General features: G+C 40.8%; 1 protein-coding gene across 4 annotated transcripts in view; it reads left to right on the plus strand.

Annotated features, from left to right (window-relative positions):
- PLCB1 (phospholipase C beta 1) overlaps positions 1-21,717 on the plus strand; it is a 401,171-nt gene that overhangs the window by 12,009 nt on the left and 367,445 nt on the right. For all 4 annotated transcript variants that reach the window (XM_037405583.1, XM_037405580.1, XM_037405581.1 and 1 more), the window contains exon 2: positions 729-806. In XM_037405583.1, coding sequence (XP_037261480.1) covers positions 729-806 — 78 coding nt within the window. The remainder of the gene's footprint in view (positions 1-728; positions 807-21,717) is intronic.

The raw sequence follows: 21,717 nt of genomic DNA on the forward strand, positions 1-21,717 counted from the left end.
TCGGTTAGTGCTTGGATCTCTCAAGTCAGGTACCTGCGGTCAGTCAGAAGGCACAGATATGTAGGTAACTAGGCTGCCTTACTTATTGTACTTACAAATGTGCTTGGTTTTAAGTGACCTGAGCTATGGATGTTACCATAGTAGACAGGTTTTCAACTGATTGTGAGGTGGGGTGGAATACACATACTCCCATTACGAAAATGTTTGTAGTTTGACTGTAGAAAAAATTGAAAAATACTAATGGAAAGTAATTGACAAAAGTCTTAATGTAGTGGGTGCTACTCCGGGTTTTCTAGGCAAATTCAGTCTTTGTTAAAGCAAAGCTTATTATAGGCATTTAGCTCTTGTCTGTATCAGAAGGTTAATTTGGGTTAGGGTGGGCAGTGGACTTCTGATAACTATAGTACTTTGCTGTGTGGGCTCTAGTTTCACGGTTAGTGTGTTATGTCTGTTTAACTTCAACTTCCAGCTTTTCTGGAGTAATTCCATGTGTCGACAAGCCTGGAGTTATTTAGCACTGTCTTCTCAGTAATGGAAATACGTTATGTCAGAAAAATGGAGATTAGGCAGGTGATACTAAATTCTTTTTAGTGACATCTTGCTAGTGATACCTTCAGGGTAATTTCTAGATGTTGCAATTCATTAACATGGGTGGCAAAGCAGCTTATGCATAATTATGTGTTCTGTGTGTTGACATGGATTTTCTGTTTATCCTCTTTTTCTTCCAGGACTCCACTGTTGTGACTCCAATTATTCTCAGAACAGACCCACAGGGATTTTTCTTTTACTGGACAGATCAAAATAAGGTAAGAGAAAAGCTTTGTGCTCTGTAATGGTTCTTTCTGTTGTCTGTGGTGTAATGGGCAGGAGTCAGGAGGCTTTGCATGCCAGTCCTGGCACACCAGACAAGTATTGCATCAATGCATGTTCCTCTGCTCTTCTGGGGAGCAAATACAACAATCCTGTGGCTTTTCCCTGGCGCACAGGCCATGGGGAGATGCATGGAAGGTTTGGTAAATTCCAGCCGTGCTAATTATGAGATGGACAGTGAGGTGTATAATTGTCCTGGTTTGCAGGCAAGGATCTTTGGGATGCTGTTGTGGTTCATGGTTACCTTGCCTTCTGTGCACTGAGGGTTTTGGCTGTGGTGCACAGCAGATCCAGAATTCCCAGAGGCCAGAGCTCCCTTGGAATTCTTCCTCCTGAACTGCTGCATGCTCCCTGGCGATGCCTGGTGGGCCACGTCACTAAGTTCTTACTAATCCTCGCTGGACACTTACTTTCTTTAAAAACATTCTGATATGCTTAGATCACCGTTATGGCTGGGGAGCTCTTGGGAAAGCTCATGGCCTGAATCATTGCTGTTACTCCAGTTTCACATCCGTGTCGCCCCTTGAAATCAGCACTGTCATGTTTCCAGCTGTTGGAGACTGTGGAGCTGCACTGGCCTGAAAGAGTATTGGTACCCTGAGCGATTGGGTGCAGTTTGTTTCATATACCATATCAGACATATATTAGAAAATTATTGTTGCAGTTGTTACAGCAAAATATGGTATCAAAACTAGGAAGTGAACGAGTTCCTCCCTTTTTTTACAGGTGAATTTTCAAGTACTTAAGTAAGTGCTTTTACCAGTTCCCTGTTGAGAATGGTGTTAGAACTTGGTAGTGCTTGAGCTTTGGCCTTGTGTTGGAGTATATGCCAAAATGACTAAACACGTAGTATTCTGGCTATGGAAACCTGGTTTACCAGTTGCATAGCTGTTTTCCAGGAGTTCCTGGTGATTTTGTGTTTTTAGTTACCAGTGTAAAAATTCCTCGAGGAGGTAGCAACCATTAAATGTGCAAACTGAACAGGCAATTTGCTATTACATTAGATCATATCTATCTTGCTATGTTTGCATTTTAGAGGAGGTGGAGCACAGTTTTGAGTCAGTGTATTTAGAAATCATATTACGGAGTTAAAATAAAAATCCTGCCTTTGCTTGTGCTTGTACAAGGTTGTGATGGGTAATAGCAGGTTCGTCTGATGACAGACCAGAGTTGTTAAATTACTGCCCGAAGAAGCAAAGTGAATACCCTCAGAAGTTGAAGGCTATGACTAATTTACACCAAACCAGAAAAATAACAGCAAACTTTGTAATAATAAATGGAAAGCCAGAGCTGATTGAAGAGTTCATTTCACTTCTAATATGTTTGGCACTAAGACCTCCTTCAGTTTCCTACTGTTGTCTGTAAAAACAATGTCTTGAAGCAATTCTGTGAAGAATAGCTATTTATAGAATTGTTGTTCTCATATTCATGAAAAAATTTATTTATAATGCTCAGAGCATTTTTTTTTGAAGGTTGGGTATTTGTTCAAGAGACTTAAGTGTCAGTTTGATTTTTAAACTTGCAAATCAAACCTCTGTAAAGGGCAACAAGAGGGACTTTTTCTGGTTAATAATTCATGACAACTAGGTGAAGCGTGTTCCTAAACCTCATCCTAGCAGTGTCTATTTAAAGAAAGTAAATATATTCCTATTGAGGTGCTGACAGTGCAAGGACCAGGAAAGAAATGCCACTTTCTGCCTTTGCAGAGAATGGTTGGGTTCATGTTTATTGTGAAATTACAAATATGTTTAAAAATACAGGAAATTATCTTTATTTCCTTTCCTTTGTGTAAAGTGATCCTGTGATGACAGTGGAACTAAGTGGAGAAATAATATCAGGACAATACAACCTCGAAGTGATTGCTCTTTCTTCCCCCCGCCCCCAGTTATAATTTTTTTTACAATTGCTTTTGTCATAACCAGGGTCTGTTATTTTCAGTGTATGGAAGGATGCATACACTGTAACTGATAACAAAGCGATGAACAGAGAAGCCTGCCTGCCAGCATCCTCGGTCAGACACGTTTTCCTGGGAGCTGACCACCAAGAGGTGTGGAGATGAGGCATGAGTAGCAGTCATCTTTATAGCCATATGACTGTCCTGTTTGCCAGTCACTGTGCAAAGCGGTAAATTGCCTCCTGGTTAATGGTATGGTTTTAAATTGGGAATCTGGCTCCTTTGGTTGCTATTGCCTTACCAGTAAGGTTACACAAAAATTACATTAATTGCTGGGGAGTTGTGTGTGGGGGAACAAAATAAAAAAAACCCGCTCCCCTATGCTAAATTTTTATTTTGCTTAGGCAACTGGTGGATGCAGCTCTGCAGCTTTCTCTGACTTGTTGGCTGGTTGAGCTGCTTCTTGTGTTGTTTTCTTGTTCCCTTTTCTGTTTCTCTTCTGTTGCACAGGAAGGTAAATAATAAGTAGGGTCTGCTGTCTAGCAGTATATCTGGACAGTCTTTTAGATTGCCCTTGGTGTAGGCAGAGCTCAAAGTTCCTGGTAAAGCTGCACGTTCAGTGCAGCCCTCCATCGGTGTCACTGATCCAATCTTGTAGGTCTCCATGAATTAGCAATCCCGGTAGGGTTTGCAGCCCTGTCAGTGAGTCTGGATAATGCTGGAGTCAAACAGGTGATGGGTCAAAAAGGCTGCCAATAAAGTAATTCTTACCAAGAAGCTCTATATATGTGACTAGTGAGGACTCTTAACTTGCTGTCCCCTGTAGCTTTCTCATAAATAAATTAGTAGGGAATTTCATAGTTTGCTTTCAGAAGCCGTATACTCCTAAGTAATTGTTCTAGGTCTGTAGTTTCAGTCCCATGAAGACCCATGGCGCTTACATTATGCCACATGTGAAAAGACTGTAAAGGATGGCCATTCTTGTGGTGTATCAATGGCAGCTGGGCCTAGCAGAGCCACCTTCTCATCATTTACTTCTAAGAGCTGGAACAGAACTTTGAAAGAAGACAAGCTACAGAGGAGGAGAGCCTCCAGAAGCCTGCTTTGCAGCAGAGTGGCCATCTGACAACTTACAGGCAAGGCAAACAGTAAACTAATTGCTCAAGACTCCTTCAATGCAAAAGCGATATCCATGTGCCTTATTGTAAAATGGTTTGGATTGGACGTGACCTTGAAGATCATCTAGTTCTAACACCCCTGTCATGGGCAGGGACACCTTTCCCTAGGCAAGATTGCTCAAAGTTTCTTCATGACTGTGTGATTTGACCATTTAATTATGGGCTGGCTCTGATGTGTCCTGCCAGGTACCCAGGTCCGGTGCAAGTGCTTTTGGACATTAACAAGAGCCATGTTAAACAGTGATCGATCAGACTTCTCTGTTTGAATGACTTTATCAGCGAAGTAAACAATAGCGTAGGATAAAAGTGCATACTTGTTCTTCTGACCATGTGCCATTTCTCTTTGATTTTTATGAGCTTGCTTCACCTTTGCTGCACATCCTAACATGGTCATAGCTGCAGTGAAGGTCTGTTAAGCAAGTTCATTTAAGCTCTTATCTTACAACTTGGTGATAATGTGGCATCCTGCAGTTTGACATGCTTACTGTGTATTTGCGTATTGAAGTATATTTTGCTGTCCAGTAAAGGTAATAATTCAGAACAGTCATACATAGCATTTTGCTATTTTCTGATAACAACAAGATATATAAAGCCTTTTGTTTTAAACAGATGGCAGAACAGCTTTCTGATTTTAATTGTATTTTTCAGTATGAAATTCTTTTGTTGCTGAAGGTTCTGGAGTATTTTCTTCATCTGTATGCAGAGTGCTGGCTGATTTCATATGATTACTTGAAGGATTTTCAGCATGGGATTTAAAAAAGAAAAATTAATTAATGTGACAAGCTAGTGTCTGTTACATATCTTCTTGTTTCTGTACTGTTTCTGAGCTGTAGCAAAACCAGACAATATTCATTGCATTGTTGCATTTTTATTACCTGACTGAAACATATCTCAATTCCTTGCTACTTTTTAAAAAATTGGAATGCTGTTTCTTCCATTTGTTCTTATTCTGGTCATGAGCACTGAAAAAAAAATAAATCAAAACTTGACGAGGTGAAGAGAAAGTCTAGTAGAATAAAAAGGAGTAATAATCAAAAGCATTTCTCAGGAGATGTGAAGAGGCTGGAAACATTTGGTGTGTTTAGCCTAGCTGGCAAAGCAAAGCCCGAGAAAGACTGTGACTTCTGTCTATGAATAAATATATCAACGGATGCATAGGCAGAGTAGGAGAAGAAATATGTATTGTCAGACCGATTGTGTATCATTATTCTTGCATCCTTTAGCTGGAAGTTGTTACACAATCAGATAGACGTTAGGAGAAGACACTTAGCCATTGACTCAGTGCAGTTCTGATACTGCCTGAGAAAACGAGTAAAAGAAAGCAAGCAGCTAATTGCTTTTATGGTGGAGCCATTTAGGTTCTTGAAAACCTGATGATGGTATAATGTGCTGTTCTCTTTGTCTTGCTAGCATGTACTGATTTATTCCTGTGTATTTTTAAAGCTAGGTCACTACACTGACATGGCAGCATGCAGAAAGCACAGAGGATGCAGATGCAGTCTCATCCACAGCACCATGGAAAGAGATCAGCTAACAGTCTGTGTCATGAAATTAAACATTAATGTCCAGTCCCAGGGATCTAATAGCGATTTCTAATGCCTTCTGCAGAAATGCTGTTTTAAACAGATGATGATCCCACTTGTCCAAAGGAAGTTTGTGTTGAGAAAATACTGCAAGTTAGGAGGTGATACTTAATCCATTGGAAAGGATGTGTGGCTGAAGCTTTCCTCCTCTGCTGGTTGCAATTAGAGCAGTAGCACAGCCCAGCCAAGTGGTTTAGCAAGGAGTCACTGCTTCAGAGGCTAGTTTGCACAATTCATACTTCAAGCTTTTAAGGTGGGGTGAGGAGACCACAGCAGTACAGAAGTGCCTGCAGACAGCTCTTTCCCCCAGCTCTGGCTTGCTCAGACTGACAGGTTGAGGATATCTAAAGGCAAAGAGACTCAATCTGTACAGATTTTTAGTAAGGACAATTTTGCGGTTTTCAAGGGAAGTAGCGGCAGGAGTTTCTGCTCTTACAGGGATAGGCCTGTTTTTTATGTGTGAACATTGCTGGCAGAACTGATACTAATACGTTGTAGCTCAGGCACAGAATATGATCTCGCCACAAGAGCCTGTAGCAATAATACTGTATTTTGAGCTGGAGCTTTCTCATTTCATGAGACTGCATGAAGTGGTTCCTTAAAATAAGAGGGGAGGATTTTTCTGACTTTGCAGGTCCTTTTACCTCAGAGCACATGAGGCAATCATGGGTTTCTTTGGGCCTGAAAACCCAAGACAAAACTACAGAGTCTATGTGTCAAGCGGGGCCCAAGGATTGTAGGTAGGATTTTGTAGGGTTTAGGCTTGGCTTCAGCATGTTTGTGAATTGTGACAATCCCCATTGCCTTCATCCAAATGAAAGATGATGTGGCATTTTTCCAGCTGCTGGGGATGTTGGCTGTGTTATTTAAGAGAGTTCTTTTGTGTCTCTCTTGAATCGGGGCTTTAAAACAGGTCAATATTTGTACTGCCCTGTGGGTCAAATATCTTTTAATTACATCTGTATAGGTTTTACAGTACATTTGACAAGCACACAATAAAGGCTGAAGTTGATGTATCAATATTTAAAATATACCTAATAATTTAATGACAGGAATGTAGTATCTAGTAGTACACTGTTTAAAAATACCTGTTCCAAACTCCAACTGTTTGGCTTAATTTATTCAAGGGCAAGGTTTGTCAGTGATACATCTCACTGCTGAAACTATCGAAGTGCATCATTGAACATGTATTCACACTTTTCTTTCTGGCATGTAAAAGGGAAAAAAAAAGAAGTTAAATAACTAGACCCTTTCATGAACTGAGACTATAAATATCATTAATTGAATGAGAAAAGATCATAGGATCATAGAATGGTTTGGCCTGGAAAAGACCTTGACGATCACCTAGTTCCTGCTGCCCTGCCACGGGCAGGGACACCTTAGATTAGATAGGATGTTGAAAGCCCCATCCAGCCTGGCCTTGAACATTCCAGGGATGGAGCAGCCACAGCTGCTCTGGGTGATCTGTTCCAGTGTCTTGCCATCCTCACAGTGAAGAATTTCTTCCTAATATCTAATCTAAATCTGCCCTCTTTCAGTTCAAAGCTATTCCCCCTTGTCTTATTGCTACAGGGCCCACCAATAAAGGTGCATGTCTCTCCACATAAGGTACTATTTTAACATGTACAATGAAAAACTTGCTCTTCTTCCTCACTCTTCTAGCATCTTTGGCATTTCAGCAGTCAGCATCTCTTACTGTCAATTCTGGCTGATAATGAGCGTTGGGTACATAGACCTCTATCACGAGGTTTGTCATACGAATGGATTTACCTTTACTTTAGCTACTAAACACGGGAGTCAGAATGACATAGATCCATGTACCGTACTGGCATTCTACCAGGCACTGAACAAGACTTGTACGTTTAGGTCTTGATGTAGTGGGGTTTGGTTTACTAGTAGCAAATTCTGTATTAAATGACTTGTGTTCTCAGTGCTCTAGTACTTGTGGTGCTTCTTCGTTGACTTTTGTAAAAACATTATGTATAATTACATATGTACATTCTTTAGTGCCATACTGGCATGAATGAAAGTAACACCAAAGCTAGGAAAGTTTCTTACCAGAAGGACCCTTTTGATATCAGATTATAATCCTTTCCTGCTGAAGGGGAAGTTAAATGCATTCCATGAATGATGTTGCTCAAGACTTGCTCCATGTGGTACAACTCCTTTATCTATTTACTGGCTGTGTGAACTGAGCACGAAGCCATGGGCAGATTGCCTCTGATTTTTTAAGGACAGGGGTCACTTACTATATTTTCGTTGGAAATTTAAGGAGTGAGGAGTTTCAGGCTTTTGAACATGGAGGAGGTCTTGTGGAGGTGGTGCTAGTCTTTTGGCGTAATTAGAGGGAATTGGATTGGTATCTGTTTTTCAAAACAAGAAAGTTGCATGCTGGAAGAGGTGACATAGTAGTTTTCTCTAGAAGTGTGGATGAGGACTCCCCTGGGAGAAGGAGTTGTGGTGATGTGAAGGTCTGGCTTTTCAATGACACTGGAAATTGGGATGAACCTGAAGCAGCTAGTAAAACAATAGTGGTGGCACAGCAATTAATCAGGGCCTTTACCTCAGTTTTGCAGTCATCTTGATTCCCTTTACTTTGGTTTTGCAGTCTTCTTGATTCATGAATTTGAGGTGTAATGTTAGGAGCTTCCATAGTGGCATTAGAAACTTTAGACCAGGGATGTTGTTGCTGGAATGCAAATAGAATCTTTTTAAAAAGAAAATGACCCATAAATACCGACATCCAAAGTTGTGTCTATCACATTTTTAATGGGAAATGGAAGAGAATTTCCTCAAGGATGCAACTGCTTGCGAAGGGACTCTTGTACCCAATAGGCTGAACAGTGCAGAAATTGGAAGTGAAGTCCTAAAGGTGAGTTCTTTTTCTAGTGAAGATGCAGTTTTGTGATATGCAGCATAAAAGTCAACTTGTCAAAAGTAGGTACTAACTAATCTGTAACAGGAGTTCTCAGCAAGGAGGTCCTGATGCTGGCTTGGAGGAGCTGATGGTAAAGAAGTGTTCAAAGGTTGAGCTTCTGTCTCTGACAGCAGCCTGAGCAGTAATCCTGGAAAGTTCACCTCTGTGCATTTGCTTTCTTTAATATAGAAGTAACTCCTCACCTGTATCTGTAATGGCAGTACCTAGGAGTTAAGAAATAAAAAAAAAAAAACCAAACAGTACATGAGCTCACACCCATACTGATGGGTCCATGCTGGAAACCATGTGCCAGTGCCAAAGAACACTGCCTCCTTGCTGGTTTATACTACAGAGATTGTTGTATTTTGAAGTGAGGAAAATTTCTAGCTCAACAGTTAACACAGTAGGGGAGTCAGCCTAGCAATAGTTCATGGTCACTTGAAACTTGCAGCTCATGTTTTTTCAAAACTGCTTAAAAATCAGCATGTGAGTGGAATAAAGGAAGGTGGGGAGAGTGGTAGGGAGTTGCTACAGATAGTGAAAATAGGAGGAAATATTTCACAGAGGTCAACTTCCCATCAGACTGCTGATTTCATTTTTAAAAGGAAATCTTTCTGCTTTTAAAACAGGGAAATTGTTCAAGGCCCATTAGGGGACTGGTACTGCATCAAACACGGAAGATCTCTAGTAACCCGTTTTCACTAAGTATCTCCCTTATTGCTGTGATGGAGGCAGGAAAAGAAAATGATTTTAGGGTTTAATCTACAGCATAGGTGTAGTTTCTGAAATGCGGAAGCCAAAGAACTTCAAAAAGGGAGGATGACTCTGGAGTCAGCCAAATTTAGGTACTGTTGAATTCTCAGGTACTGAGAACAGTCCTAACATATTTTGTGGAGTGTGAAAACATTGAAAGTGGGTTGTGACTTTATTATAAAGATGGGATTGTAGGTTGTCTTTTGTTTAGCTGGGCTGAGACTTGGTAGGCTTTGGCTGTAGATAGCTGTGAATGTTAAATGCTACAAAAAAAATTGGTAACTTTGAGGTTTTGTGCAAGAGATGTTTGCGATCTGGCTACTGGAAACTTTTCTGTTGTTACAATTTTCAACTTAAATATTTCGATGAAGGAAACTTGGGGCCAAGTTGGCTAGCATACACTAAGTGACTTCTTTTAGTGGATGTCTGTCCAGCTCTCACATGCTATGTGACTTAAATAGGAATTTTATTACAATTTGCATCTCATCAGATCATAATATAATGCAGCAGTCGATACTTGGCCTTAATTAATAACAATGTATGCTTTTAGGAAACAGCTGGGAGACCTGGGTACTTGCCTGTTCTTCGTCATGAGTTGTCATAGCTCAGCAATGTGCTGCTCTACATCCCTGTGCCTGTTTCACCCTCTGCCCTGACTTTGTCTATTCAAGATGCTGCCAATGAATGGGGCTGCAGCAGGGACAGCCTGTTACTGCCTCATTAGCACCTGGTACAGAGTGGTTCCAATCAGCTGCCATGTGTGTGCTTTGGTATTGGAGGTGTTCCTGTCTTCTAGCCGAGAAGGGCTTGTGGTAAAGGAGTCAGTGGTGTGCAATAAGCTATCCTTCAGTTGCTTTTCTCCTCTTTTAATTAAAAAGTCTCATGTTCACGTCCACAGCTTGTACACAGATTTGGTTGAATATGCAGTATCAGCTTTGCTGACTGACCTATTATTAGCACAGTTCAAAAATTGGCTTCTAGGACATCAGCTTTCCAGATCTTTGGGAGGATAACTGATCTCACAGCATGCCTGTCAGACTGCCTTCTCTACTGAAGCTCTGCCAGTTCAGATACTTCTCTCTAATGCTTCATATCCTGGCTGTTTCCCCTTCCCACTATGCTTTCAGGTTTTTTTGAACATTATTTTCAGTACACTGAAAATAACGATCTTTAAATAACATATATTCTGTCTCTATATACCTGATCTTCCTGTGTGAGCGTATGCGTGCCACAAGTAATCAGTGTTATGTGGTAAATATGTTTGGAAGTTTTAGTTTCTTTTTCTTTTTTTTTTTTTCTTTTTCTTCCTTTTTTTTTTTCTGTTAAGGGGTTTAAAAAAAGTTCTTGACATACAGGTGACTGGTAAGAAATGTCAGTTTTGCACTAATACTTGCCTTATTCGCTTTAAGGCTCTTTGCCATTAAAAATGTGGACCTTACCCTGCTTCCCTCTCCGACCTTTTGCTTACTCCTGCAGTCTTGGTATTTTACAGTAGCTGTGCATACTTGTAGCTGGCATCACACAGAACAGAAATGATAAAGCCCATGGCCTGTATCTACAGTGACAACACTGTACTCCATTGTACAACACTGCCTTCTGTTTTGATTTTGGATTAGTGCGTAAGGACAGAAGATGCTCTGTAGGATCCTTTCCTAGAGAATCATCTTTCATTCCCATCTTCTTTGCTTTGACGACAACTTTTACTATATATATCCCATTACTGGGAAGACACAAAACCAACCTCACACTACGAATCATAGGAGTTTTAGATTAACTGTGTGTATCTGTGTGGCTGTTATTTTTGAGCATTTCTAACTATATAGATGCTGTTTACATCGCTGTTTCATCCAAATGTTCTGCTGGATTAGAAGGTCTGTAAAATCTGCAGGCAGCCTCTGCTGGTGGTGTGCATATTCTCTTGTCTGCAGCCGAGTTATCAATTTTCCTGATGTTTTGATGCTGCTGTATCTCCCCGCCGGGCAGCAGTTTTACTACTAAAATTCTGAAATAGCTCTGGAGGGTGTCAAACCCACAGAAGAGGGGAAAGAGGCTGTACCTTCCCTGACTCTTGTGTACCTGTGCGTGTGGATGTGCTGTCAGTAGGCAAACCTCCTGTCTCTTTTCAGAGTTAGGGCTCTTCAGCCACAAATGAGTATTCATCTTCATTACTTCTCCTAATTAATCTTTTCACATAGGTGTGTTTTTCAGTGTATTATGACTTCATGATGTCATTGTCCATCCATCACTTTTTAACAAAAACCAATATGACGCCTGGTTTATGACATTGTAGCTCTACTGATGTCAAGTCATTCCTCATGTGCTTGTGCTGAGGGAAAGAAGCAGGAGCCATGATGACACAGAGGATTTAGGTTTCTGTCTTCATTTGTATCTCAGGAAGAGTAATTTCCAGTATCTGAATTTTTTGGTGGGGAGACTGAGCCTGTCTTTGAGACTGGCACATGCCTTTATCCAACATGCACTCTGCATTGTGTGAGAGGAGCAAGATGTACTATTGTACAAGAAAATATTGTACAAGTGGTTGAAGAACGTATTTAAATCCTGAATCTCCAGGGTGTGTTAAACACTCAGTTGTCTAGTTAGCCCAGTAACAGTTTTGTCTATGTGGGTATATGTAACATTGCTATTTCAAGGCTGTAGTTATACATCAAAAGTGAAATTCTCCCCCTGTGCCACATCGCGAAGAGCTCTTCTACTGTCTGGGGGCTGGGGATTACCAGAACCTACCCCTGATTTCAAGGTCGGTCACAGTGTGCCTGCAGAGCTTTTACTGAGCCTTTCGCTACTGCCATGGCTGCATCTCATGCAGACATCATCAGACTGGTGGTGTGCTGCTAACTGGCTAGAAGTACATCCCTGGCTGCTCCGGACGACATAGTCTGCCTCAGAATTGGAGAAATACGTGGGTTGTTAGCTGATACTGCACAGCTGTGCTGCCAGCTATTTTTCAGATACTGTTTATTGAAATCTAACTCACAGCTGACCTAGGCGAATGCTGTCTTGCTGATCACAGTATGTTGATAAACTGTGTGAATTGTATTGTATTTATTTGTACGACATGTCTCACTTAGGAGGACTGTGGATAATTTGGACAGGTGGTTTACTACCCAGGGAGCTGATTATCTCTGATTGATAAACAGCAGTAAGTGCTGCTTAACAAGAGTAATAATAAAAATATTGATTAGCAAGGTACAGCTGTCTGGTACTAAGTATGCTTATTGAAGCCCCTGTTAAAACAGTAATGAAATTCTGAAGGAAGTTTTTTGTCTTTTATTCTAGCTGCTTTGGGTTTACTCAGGACAGTTAGACATAAGGCCTTATTTAATAAAAAGCACTATGAAGTGGAACGCTAATGCCTAAAAGTTAGGAATATGGCCAAAAAATATGCAGGGAGTGCCATTAGAGAAACTTACGCAATTTGTCTTAGGCACTTAAAACTTGGAGACTGGGAAAAACAAAAAAATACTATAAGGGAACTTTAAGAACAATACGGTGTCTTACAAAAGGCGGCTTTATTCTTTGATTTCCCTAAAAATAAAGAAATAACTAGAATAAAATTGAGGTGTTTTTTTCTGCTTTTAATCCAGATTTGCTTGCTAAATAATAGAATAAGCATAGGACTATGTTGTTCATTAACATGCTTCTAAATGAAGGTAAGACTTAGGACTTCCCTGAGCTATTTTTACCCTTGCCACTGAAGTCGATGTTGCAGTGGCACATCTTTAAGTCATCTGTCAGGCGCTTCTGCTAGCCAGTCTTCCACAACTGTATCTTTACTCCCTCACTAGCATGCTGTAATTACACGTTCCCAAACATATTTGAAGGGAAGCTGGCATTATGTGTGTTGAGCAGCAGCAATGCTGTTCCAAGGACAGTCAGAGTCTTGCAGTTGTCACCCCCTTCCTAGCAGTCACATTCCACAGCAGAGGACTAGATTGAATCATTATATATCATATATGCTTCCTCTGCCCCAGGAGAATATCTGGTACGATACTTTTGAGCAGTGCTACGTTAATGATTGGACTTGATGATGTTAAAGCTGGTTTCTAACCTAAATGATTCTATGATTTGAAGATAGTCCCTTTGAGTTCTCTAGCCTGGGGCTTTCCCCCTGATGTTGGAACACCCTGAAGTGGTTTTGAGTTGGTTGTAAACTGCTTGTGTGCAGAGTAAGTTGGCTTACTCATGTAGAATATTCTCAGTAAGGGTCAAAGTCTAAAATTATCTCATAGATCTCTGGCTTTGTGTTGTACCCTTTTGCAGACACAGTGGAAGAGGGAAACCTATAGATATTGTTGCCGGTGAAACCTGCTGGGAAGAGCCTGTCAGAGATGCTGCGATCGTTTTCTTTGAGCATAATGATGTCATACATACTAGATGGATGAGGTGAAAAGCTTTCCTCATTGGACTTGCAACCAGTATATTTTAAAATGTAGAAAATCACTTTGAAAAGCAGCACTGCTTTTCTGCTGCTAAAAGTAGGTTTTCTGTGTACTGACCGTAGATGTATTTTGTCACTGACAACTTGTACCAATATCCTTTGCATATCAGTGTATTGCATATCTGAATTTAGATCCCTCTTTCACATACATTCAACTTTCAAACAGTTTTTCACTGAAATCAAGAAGGGTACACAGGAAGGGGGGTATTGGGAAGATAGAAAGCTGGAGGTCAAGTCAGCCGTTCTGACTTGCAGGCCGAAATACTTGCAGTCACCTCCACAGTGTTCCTACATTTCAGTAGCAAAAATTGTTCTGGCTTTGTAGCCTTTGTGTAACAGGAGAATTACCTAAATGTTTGTAGTTACAGTGGGAGCAAGGAGTATCTTAGCCTCTTCAGAAGTTCTGTTGCAAAGCTGATTGTTGAAATAAGAACTCTTAATACCTTGAAAATGCCCTTTCTCTTGTTCAAGAAGTAACATAAGGCATTTCATAATGCAGTGAAGCCTACCCCCCGCCCCGCCCCCCCCCAGCATTTCATTCAGGACTTATGGGGATTCAGGCTAAAATTGTGTGTCCTTCTTTCTCTCATTGCTCCTTCTGCCTCCAAATCTGCTCCACGCAGAACCGATAGGATCTGTGCGTGTGTGTACAGCTCCACTCCATCTCAATTCGTATCTGAATTTCCTGGGCATGTTCTGTTTTCTTATGCAGAAATTTTGCCTTTGAGAAGGATGGCTTTTGCCATTTCTTCTTGGTTTCTGGATGGGTTGTACAGTGCACATGGTCTCTGCAACTCCATCCAAATCCTTTGGATTTATGCTGGTATTTGGTCATGGCCACTCAGCAACTTCCTTGGATTTATGCCAGGAAGATGGCTAATGGCACAACCTTTTTATGATCTGTTTAGCTAAATGGCTATAATAATGTGGAATATTAGAGTAACAGATGCTGTTGACCATCCTGCAGTAGATCCAAGTTTGTATATACAGGAACTGTGCACTTCCTTTCAGAGTCATGTGCATAATCTGGAGCTTCTCATTTGTTGCTATGGTATTTTATTATCAGAACAACGAGAAACAGAAGTGGTGATTTTAATGAATTAAGTCAAAAGTGCCAGTCTGCAACGGTCTCGGCTCAGAGCCTAAGGAATAATTCTTTGGTATCAGTAGTAACACAAGAGTGCTCTATAGATCAATTTTAGACGTTGTTGGCATCTGAGGATTTCAAAGACTTGAAATAATTGAAGTCCAAACTTGCTAAAACAGTCCCGTGTTGTAAAACTTACAACATGTTAAGCTCACATCACTGCTGCGATTTTGTGTGGCCTCAGACTATAGCCCCTGAAGCACAGATGATAAAGACCTGGAGTTCAGCTTTAACTGCATACTGCAGAGCATGGTGGTGGCTGGCCTGTCACCCCACCTGCTTCCAGAGTGGGCTGGGAGGTGAACAGAAAAAGGGAGAGATGGAAATGAAGCATCCAGCTGGTGACTTCTACTAGACTTTCTTCTGTGAACCTTTTCTTAGAGACAGAACAACATGCGTTCAGTTTTTCTGGTGTATGAAATAAGGGAGTGACTGACCAACACGAGATCCCTCAGGATCTAGAGAGACATACAGCCCGATCTCATTCTGCCTGATTCAAAAGAGGGATTTGAAGCGTGGAGCTTTAACATCTGTAGCTGAGATTGGTGAAACAGCTGTTTCAGCTGTGTATTCAGTTTGTATGTCTGAATTTAATCTACATGATGATGACACCAACATGAGGATAATCGCTGAATCATGAGGGCATTATAAGTTGACAGTAAATTCCCTAGAGACGAAAAAGATGCCAATTATATGGGTATGACTGAAAGTAAGATATAGGGGAATTAAAAGCATATCACACACAATCTTAATGGACTGTTTCAGAAATTGTAAATTCTGGTCCATTAGTATAATAGCCTGGCATCATTAGGTATGTTGTTTAATTGACTTGGCTTTACGTTTGGAATATCGACTGTTGGGTGATCTGAATATATTGATATTAAATAATCATGCTGTTAATGATTTACAGAATAGTCTGAGAACATAGGAAGAAGTGTTTTATGAGCTGTGGAGTCATATGCCAAAAAAATAGCATAATTTCAAGTCAGAGACTCAAACTGAAAAGGCTACTTTTGTCCCCATTGCAGGTCTAGTAAATACAAGACACAAACTTCATATCATTTGAGAAAAGAATTGCCGTGTGCCTTGCTGAATAAAAGCCCCTTTCTCTCATCTGCAAAGGTGGAGATTTTTCCTTTCTCTGGCGAGGCAATAAGCTTTTCATAAACAATGTTCACATGCATGGAGTTTGATTCACTGTACCAGTAATGAGTTTCTATAAAAGAGGGGTGTGTGCAAGGAAAACGTACCAGGGTTTGAAGCTCAGTAACATCTGGTAAATGACAAAACTCAATTTAACCTGGGTGTTTCAGCGAGTGGAGATGGAACTGAATAGAATTACCTGTGAGCATCAAGAGGACTCCACTTAGGGGTCAAGGGGGTTATTACCAGTCAGTTTATACTCTTGAGCATTTTGTTTGATTTCTTTCCCCCTTTTGCTGTCTTGGAAGAATTGCAACAGTAATAACTTTGTGTGCGAATATAGCTCTCACAGGCAGTGACAGATGATTGCTTGCTATCATCTGTCATTGCCCCCTGCCATCGGATGCACTAGGTTGGAAAGAGCTCTCAGAGGGAATCTTGCCAGTCAGCCTGTGACTGCATCCTGCTGACACTGAGAACTGATTGCTGCCTAAGGATGCAACTTGATGCAGCTGTGGCTTTGATATTTATTATGGAAGGAAAACTGCCTGACTTGTCAACTTGGGGTGGTATCGTAAGGGCCAGGCTGCACATGGCCGAGAAATGGATCTGGGCTTTCTGAGCAGGAGTGGTAGTTGCCCTGATGATTGTGCTAAGGAGGCTGTAGTTACCCCTCCTTTAATCAAGGAGGCCCAGGGGTTACTGTGATAAGTAAGATGTGATAAGATGCCCAACAAGCTGTATGGGCATCAGAGGAGATTGAACTACTGCTTGTAGCTCAGGCTCCCACCTGCCGTGTTTGTTAGGGGTGTGAGGGAGCTCTTCTTGGGAGTGGGTCTTGTCGCAGGACTCTCTGCGAAGCAGATATACTCCCTTGTAATTTTTTTGAAACTATTTTTCCTACTTGCTTCTTTAGGTGTCTATAAAATGAAATAAGCTAACTTGGAGAATCAGACTCATAACTTTCAGTGTAAGGAGACCTCCTCACGCTGAACGGAATGTTTTTGGAAATCCTGAATGTCATGTTTGACTTCAGTTATAGTCATGGGGAGTAGGAATAGACATTAGTATCTGTTTACTGTCATGTAAGGCAGAATGAAAAAATCTGGTTTAAATCCAAACTTGCTTGGATATTGTTAAAGACAAATATTATGATGCTACTTCTATCTACGTGTACTTTTCCCAGCATTTATTATTTGAGATGAAGATGTAGTACTCTAACCTGAATTTGCATGAAGACACAAGCCATATTCTAATGTGGATTAATAAAGCCGTATTCTGTTTACTCTGGGGATAAATCATATCTCCTGTCTAGATGTGCTTTGGTTTTTTTTCCCAGAGATATTCTGGGGGTTTAAATGTGTCACATAGACCTGTGTACATGTGCTCTTCTATGTTGGTTTGTTTGTTGTTTTTTTTTTTTTTTTTTTTTTCCCTCCCCCTCTCCTCCTCAACTCTCAAGAAGTTAATATACCTGTGAAATCAGTGATCTCCCAGCAGAGGTTTGAGAATGTCTGGCTAATATCATTATGAAACAAATGGTAGGGTTTGCTCCAGAGACTCGGTTCTAGTCAGACAGCTACTAATTAATAAAACATTGCATAAATCACCAAGATAAGAAAAAATACAACATATGCAAGATCCTGTATGATCTGCAAGTCTTTTTTTAGCTATGCATTCTGTCAAACTGATGTACGCTGATCACAAAGTGGATGAAATGCTTTACTTCATATGCTTGCAGGATGTAGAAAAGCCTTTTCCTATTACATAAAGTGTTGGTTTGACCTGTCCTCTTCTTGAATGTCTTTTGCATCTTATAGTCTTTTTACTGTCTTACTTAAAGAGCAAGTGACTTAGGAGTGGCGTATGAGAGATGCTTCAGGAAGTCAGAAGCCTGTTGAAGTTGCGGAATGATACACAGTGCAGTGTTGGACTGCTGGTCATAGTCAAAGTGCTGGTGTGCAGGGGTGAGCAGGGGAATTGGGGATGGAGGAGTACTGGTTGTTACCTAGCAGTCTCTGAGCTATAAGCAGACTTCTAGTTTGCATCTGCTTCAAAATGTTACGCGGATGACAAACAGCTTTTGGAATTGCAACTTTAGGTCAGGAGGCAAATAACTAATGACTATTACATTAAAGTGCAAAAAAACCCATCCAGACCCCACAAAACCTCCCTTTACAAACCATGGGAAGATAGCTTAGAGCATTTTGTTTTAACTTCAGAATCTTTTTCAATTAGACCATTTTCTAAGTAGTCAAGCTAAATTGTGTGGTTTTTAAACTTCAGAGTAAGATGAAGATGTATGATTTTACAGTTGCCAAACTGGGCATTGGGAAGGTCTGTCACTGAAGCAGGAAAACATGTTTGTTGTTAGGTGGTTTTTGTTTTTTTAATCTTTTTTAAGCAAGAAGTATAAACTTCTATGCCTTTGAAAATTCCCAGTTATGCAGTATTTTTAAAGTGGGTTCATGCTGTGCGTGCTGTCAAGATACAAAGTCAGTTATAAGGCTTGGATTTTGAAGCTAAAGTGGTTTCCAGAGAGAGGCTTGCTTTGCATTGTCTTAGATTTGTGCCCAGATATTCCTTCCTCGCAAGGGACCTTCTTAGGAGAGGATAAGTGATAATTCATGAGTGTGTCCATCACCAATACACACTGGGATAGAAGTCTGTGTCCTCAGGCCTTTGAACATTGTCCAGCCTGCTGTATAAAATGAGAAGAGTCACACTCAAGAGCTTCTGGGTTTTGCTGACTTTGCAGGGCTTAATTTTGGTGTCGTAGTATACTAGGAGTGTTCTTATTTTATGGTGGTTTTTTTTTTTACTGTGTATGTGGGCTGTCCAGCTTCTAAGCCCTTGTTCATGTATTACGTGCTGTGAGGTATTGCTGATGAGCTGCAGACCCTTCAGTTATAGTTCATCCATGCCAATTCATTCCCCTGGCTTAGGGGAGGCCACTGAGCGCTCCCATTTAGCAGGCTTTGCTTGAAGATGCAGTTGACACTGAGGCCCCAACAACTCCCTACAAACTCACCTGGGGTGTTAGACCTGGCAGAGGGAGAATAGCCTGAGTGATGCTGGCTCCAAAGAAGGTGGCACGTAAGAGCAAGGGTGAAACATGCTGATAGGACCATGCCTGTTGCAAAATTACCGTGGCAGTACCTTGAATAAACCCAGGGCCTCAAACTGAAAGTTGAGGCTGTTGTTGTTCTGTGACTGTCTAGATGTGCAAGAATCACAACCACAGAGGGTGTCTAACATAGGTGTGACACTCTGAATTACATTTATTTTGCTGTAAATAGAAGTTGCGGGCATGCTGTTTAAGGATTTTCTTGCCGTCAGACAGACGCTGATTTTTATGAGGCATCATGGCTATGCAGTGCCACACGCTGCAGGCACATGTTAGTTTTGCTGAGCCTGCAGCATGTGGGCTAGCTCTGATCCAAACACTAGTCCTGGGGTGTGGAGCTGAGCTGCGGTAAAGTAAGTTCTCCCAAGTATTCTAATTCCTGATGACAGGAAAAAGTAATTAATTTAGTGTACAGCTGTATTACTAAAGCAGGATTCACTGAACCTCATGAGTTTGGGGGGGAAGAAGAGTTGCTTTTTTGCCTTTTTTTTTTTTTCTTTTTTAAAGTCTCATGTCTCTTGGCATTCTCTGTGTAGCCTGCTTACCCTGTGTGTGAGCAAGGCTTCATCTTGTTGACTGATATTGTAGCTGTTGGCTTAAATCCTGCCTCTTCCAGCTGGCTGCCATGAGACAGGTTCTTCTTTGGGATCTGTCCTTCTGGCAGCATTATTTTATTCCTTGACAATTTAAAAGTCAATTAAAATGATGCAGATATTGATGCAGATTTCCTCATAATCTATAGCTGTCTAATGCTGGAGTGACAGATCAAGCACTGGCCTGAATAATTTGAACCTTCCTTGCAAAACTCTCGATGCAGTGGTCTAAACTGCTTTCCTTCCTCGTAATCCTACAGCAGATGTAGGAAAGGGAAGGTCTGGTGAGGCAATGTGGAACATATTAAATATTGGTAGATTATTTCACGCTGACTGTATTTTTGCTAGGCTTTTGAGAGTTTTCTGTAGTTAACTGAAACTTGGTTTCATCTGTTATTTGACCTTTGGTAGGCAGACAAGTGAGATGGGCCACCAGGCAGCCTCTAACAGAATCCTGAAATTCTCAGCCAGAAGCTAAATGCAGTTGTTTCATGGTGGCATCTTCTGGGAGACAGTGCTTGTCTTCTTACCAAAGAATTTATACAGAATGAAGGCTTTGTCTTACAGTCTTCCTGGCTGAGCAGAGAACATTACAGGCTCCTGGGACTGTGAGATGAGATTTTCCTGCCTGAGATCTTGGCTCAAAGTAATTCTTCAGTGTTGACGAAGATACTGCTGTCCCACTGCTGCAGGAGCAGACAATGGTAAATAGTTTGGTGTGAGCACAGCTGCTTCAAACCCTTGAAGGGTTGTTGTAAGGTGGAAAAGGTTTTAGAAGGTGGAAATAAAGTGTGGGCTTGGGCAATGCTAGTCTGAAACCATCTGAATTGTTGGTATCTCCATAAGGGTGTGTCTTGTTTGGCAGGGTATGTTTTCCAGCTGTATCACACCTATGTGGATAATCTTTAGCTCTGAGTCTTCTCCCAAGGGCATTTGGCTTCCTGTTTCTGCAGGTGAATAGCAATGAGGCATAACTTAGCAGAGGAAAGGATTTCTGCTAGCTGTATATAATCCACACCTGTTACTATGAGTGTAATCATTAGCTTGGCCTTTTAAAGTAACTGGAAATAATTATCAGCACAGAGAATATTAGGTGCTAACAAAACTTTCAGGTATGTTGATTTCTTTTAGAGTGGTTTTATGGCTGATTGTAACCCATGAGACGTTGAAAATTTTTGTATTTAATGACACAGAACTTTTCTGGAAGTGTAAAAGCAAAACAAGCAAACTTGTAATCCAGAAAATGACTTAAATTTGGTGCTTGCTTTGCTATTACTGCTATTATAACTTCCTCTGCAATTCAGATGATTTTATTGTGTAATCCATTGGACTCTTGTGGAAAGTGGAGTTGGGGAAACACTCAAACTGCCATTGCGTAAGTGTTGTTTGCAGCAAGCAAATTTAAAGGGTTGCACAGGTGGTCCTGCAGCCACTTCAACATACACATGGAGCTGCATTTGATAGTAAATCATGTGCTGAAGTTATGCCTTTTGAGTCTTCGGGGTAGCATAGATAGTATCTTCATTATCCAATGAAGTAATGCTGTAGTTACAAACAAACAAACAAAAAACCCCCAACCAGTAAACAACAACTCAAAATGTTTTAAAATGAAAGTTGAGCTATAGTGGAAAATGCGGTAGATTTTCTGGTACTGTCATTGGTTTTGGAGAAATAAAAAGAGGTATTTGAGATATGAATGAAGTTTTGGTTTTGGTTTTTTTGGTTTGGGTTTGGTTTTTTTTTTGGTTGGCACATGGAATTATTTAAACTTTCTTGAAAACCGGGAGAACAGTTTTAGGTTTAAGTCTTGTTCATAATTCATCCTCTGTTTGTGTGATAGGAAGATGACTTTGTTGTGTGATGGCAGAAGCAGTCTCATTTGCTGTGTGTGCTGGTGTGATTTCCAAACCTCAGGATACAGCCTACTGCATCGACTGAAGAAAAATGCTGGGAAAAATTCATGAGTATACCCACTTCAATGACCTGTTAGTTTGCATGGGTAGGCAGATTAAAACTGAAGCTGGGTCCTGGTGAAAGGGAAAGCTGTGACTTG

This window comes from Falco rusticolus, chromosome 12 (genome assembly GCF_015220075.1).
Source record: "Falco rusticolus isolate bFalRus1 chromosome 12, bFalRus1.pri, whole genome shotgun sequence".
Taxonomy (NCBI): Eukaryota; Metazoa; Chordata; class Aves; order Falconiformes; family Falconidae; genus Falco; species Falco rusticolus.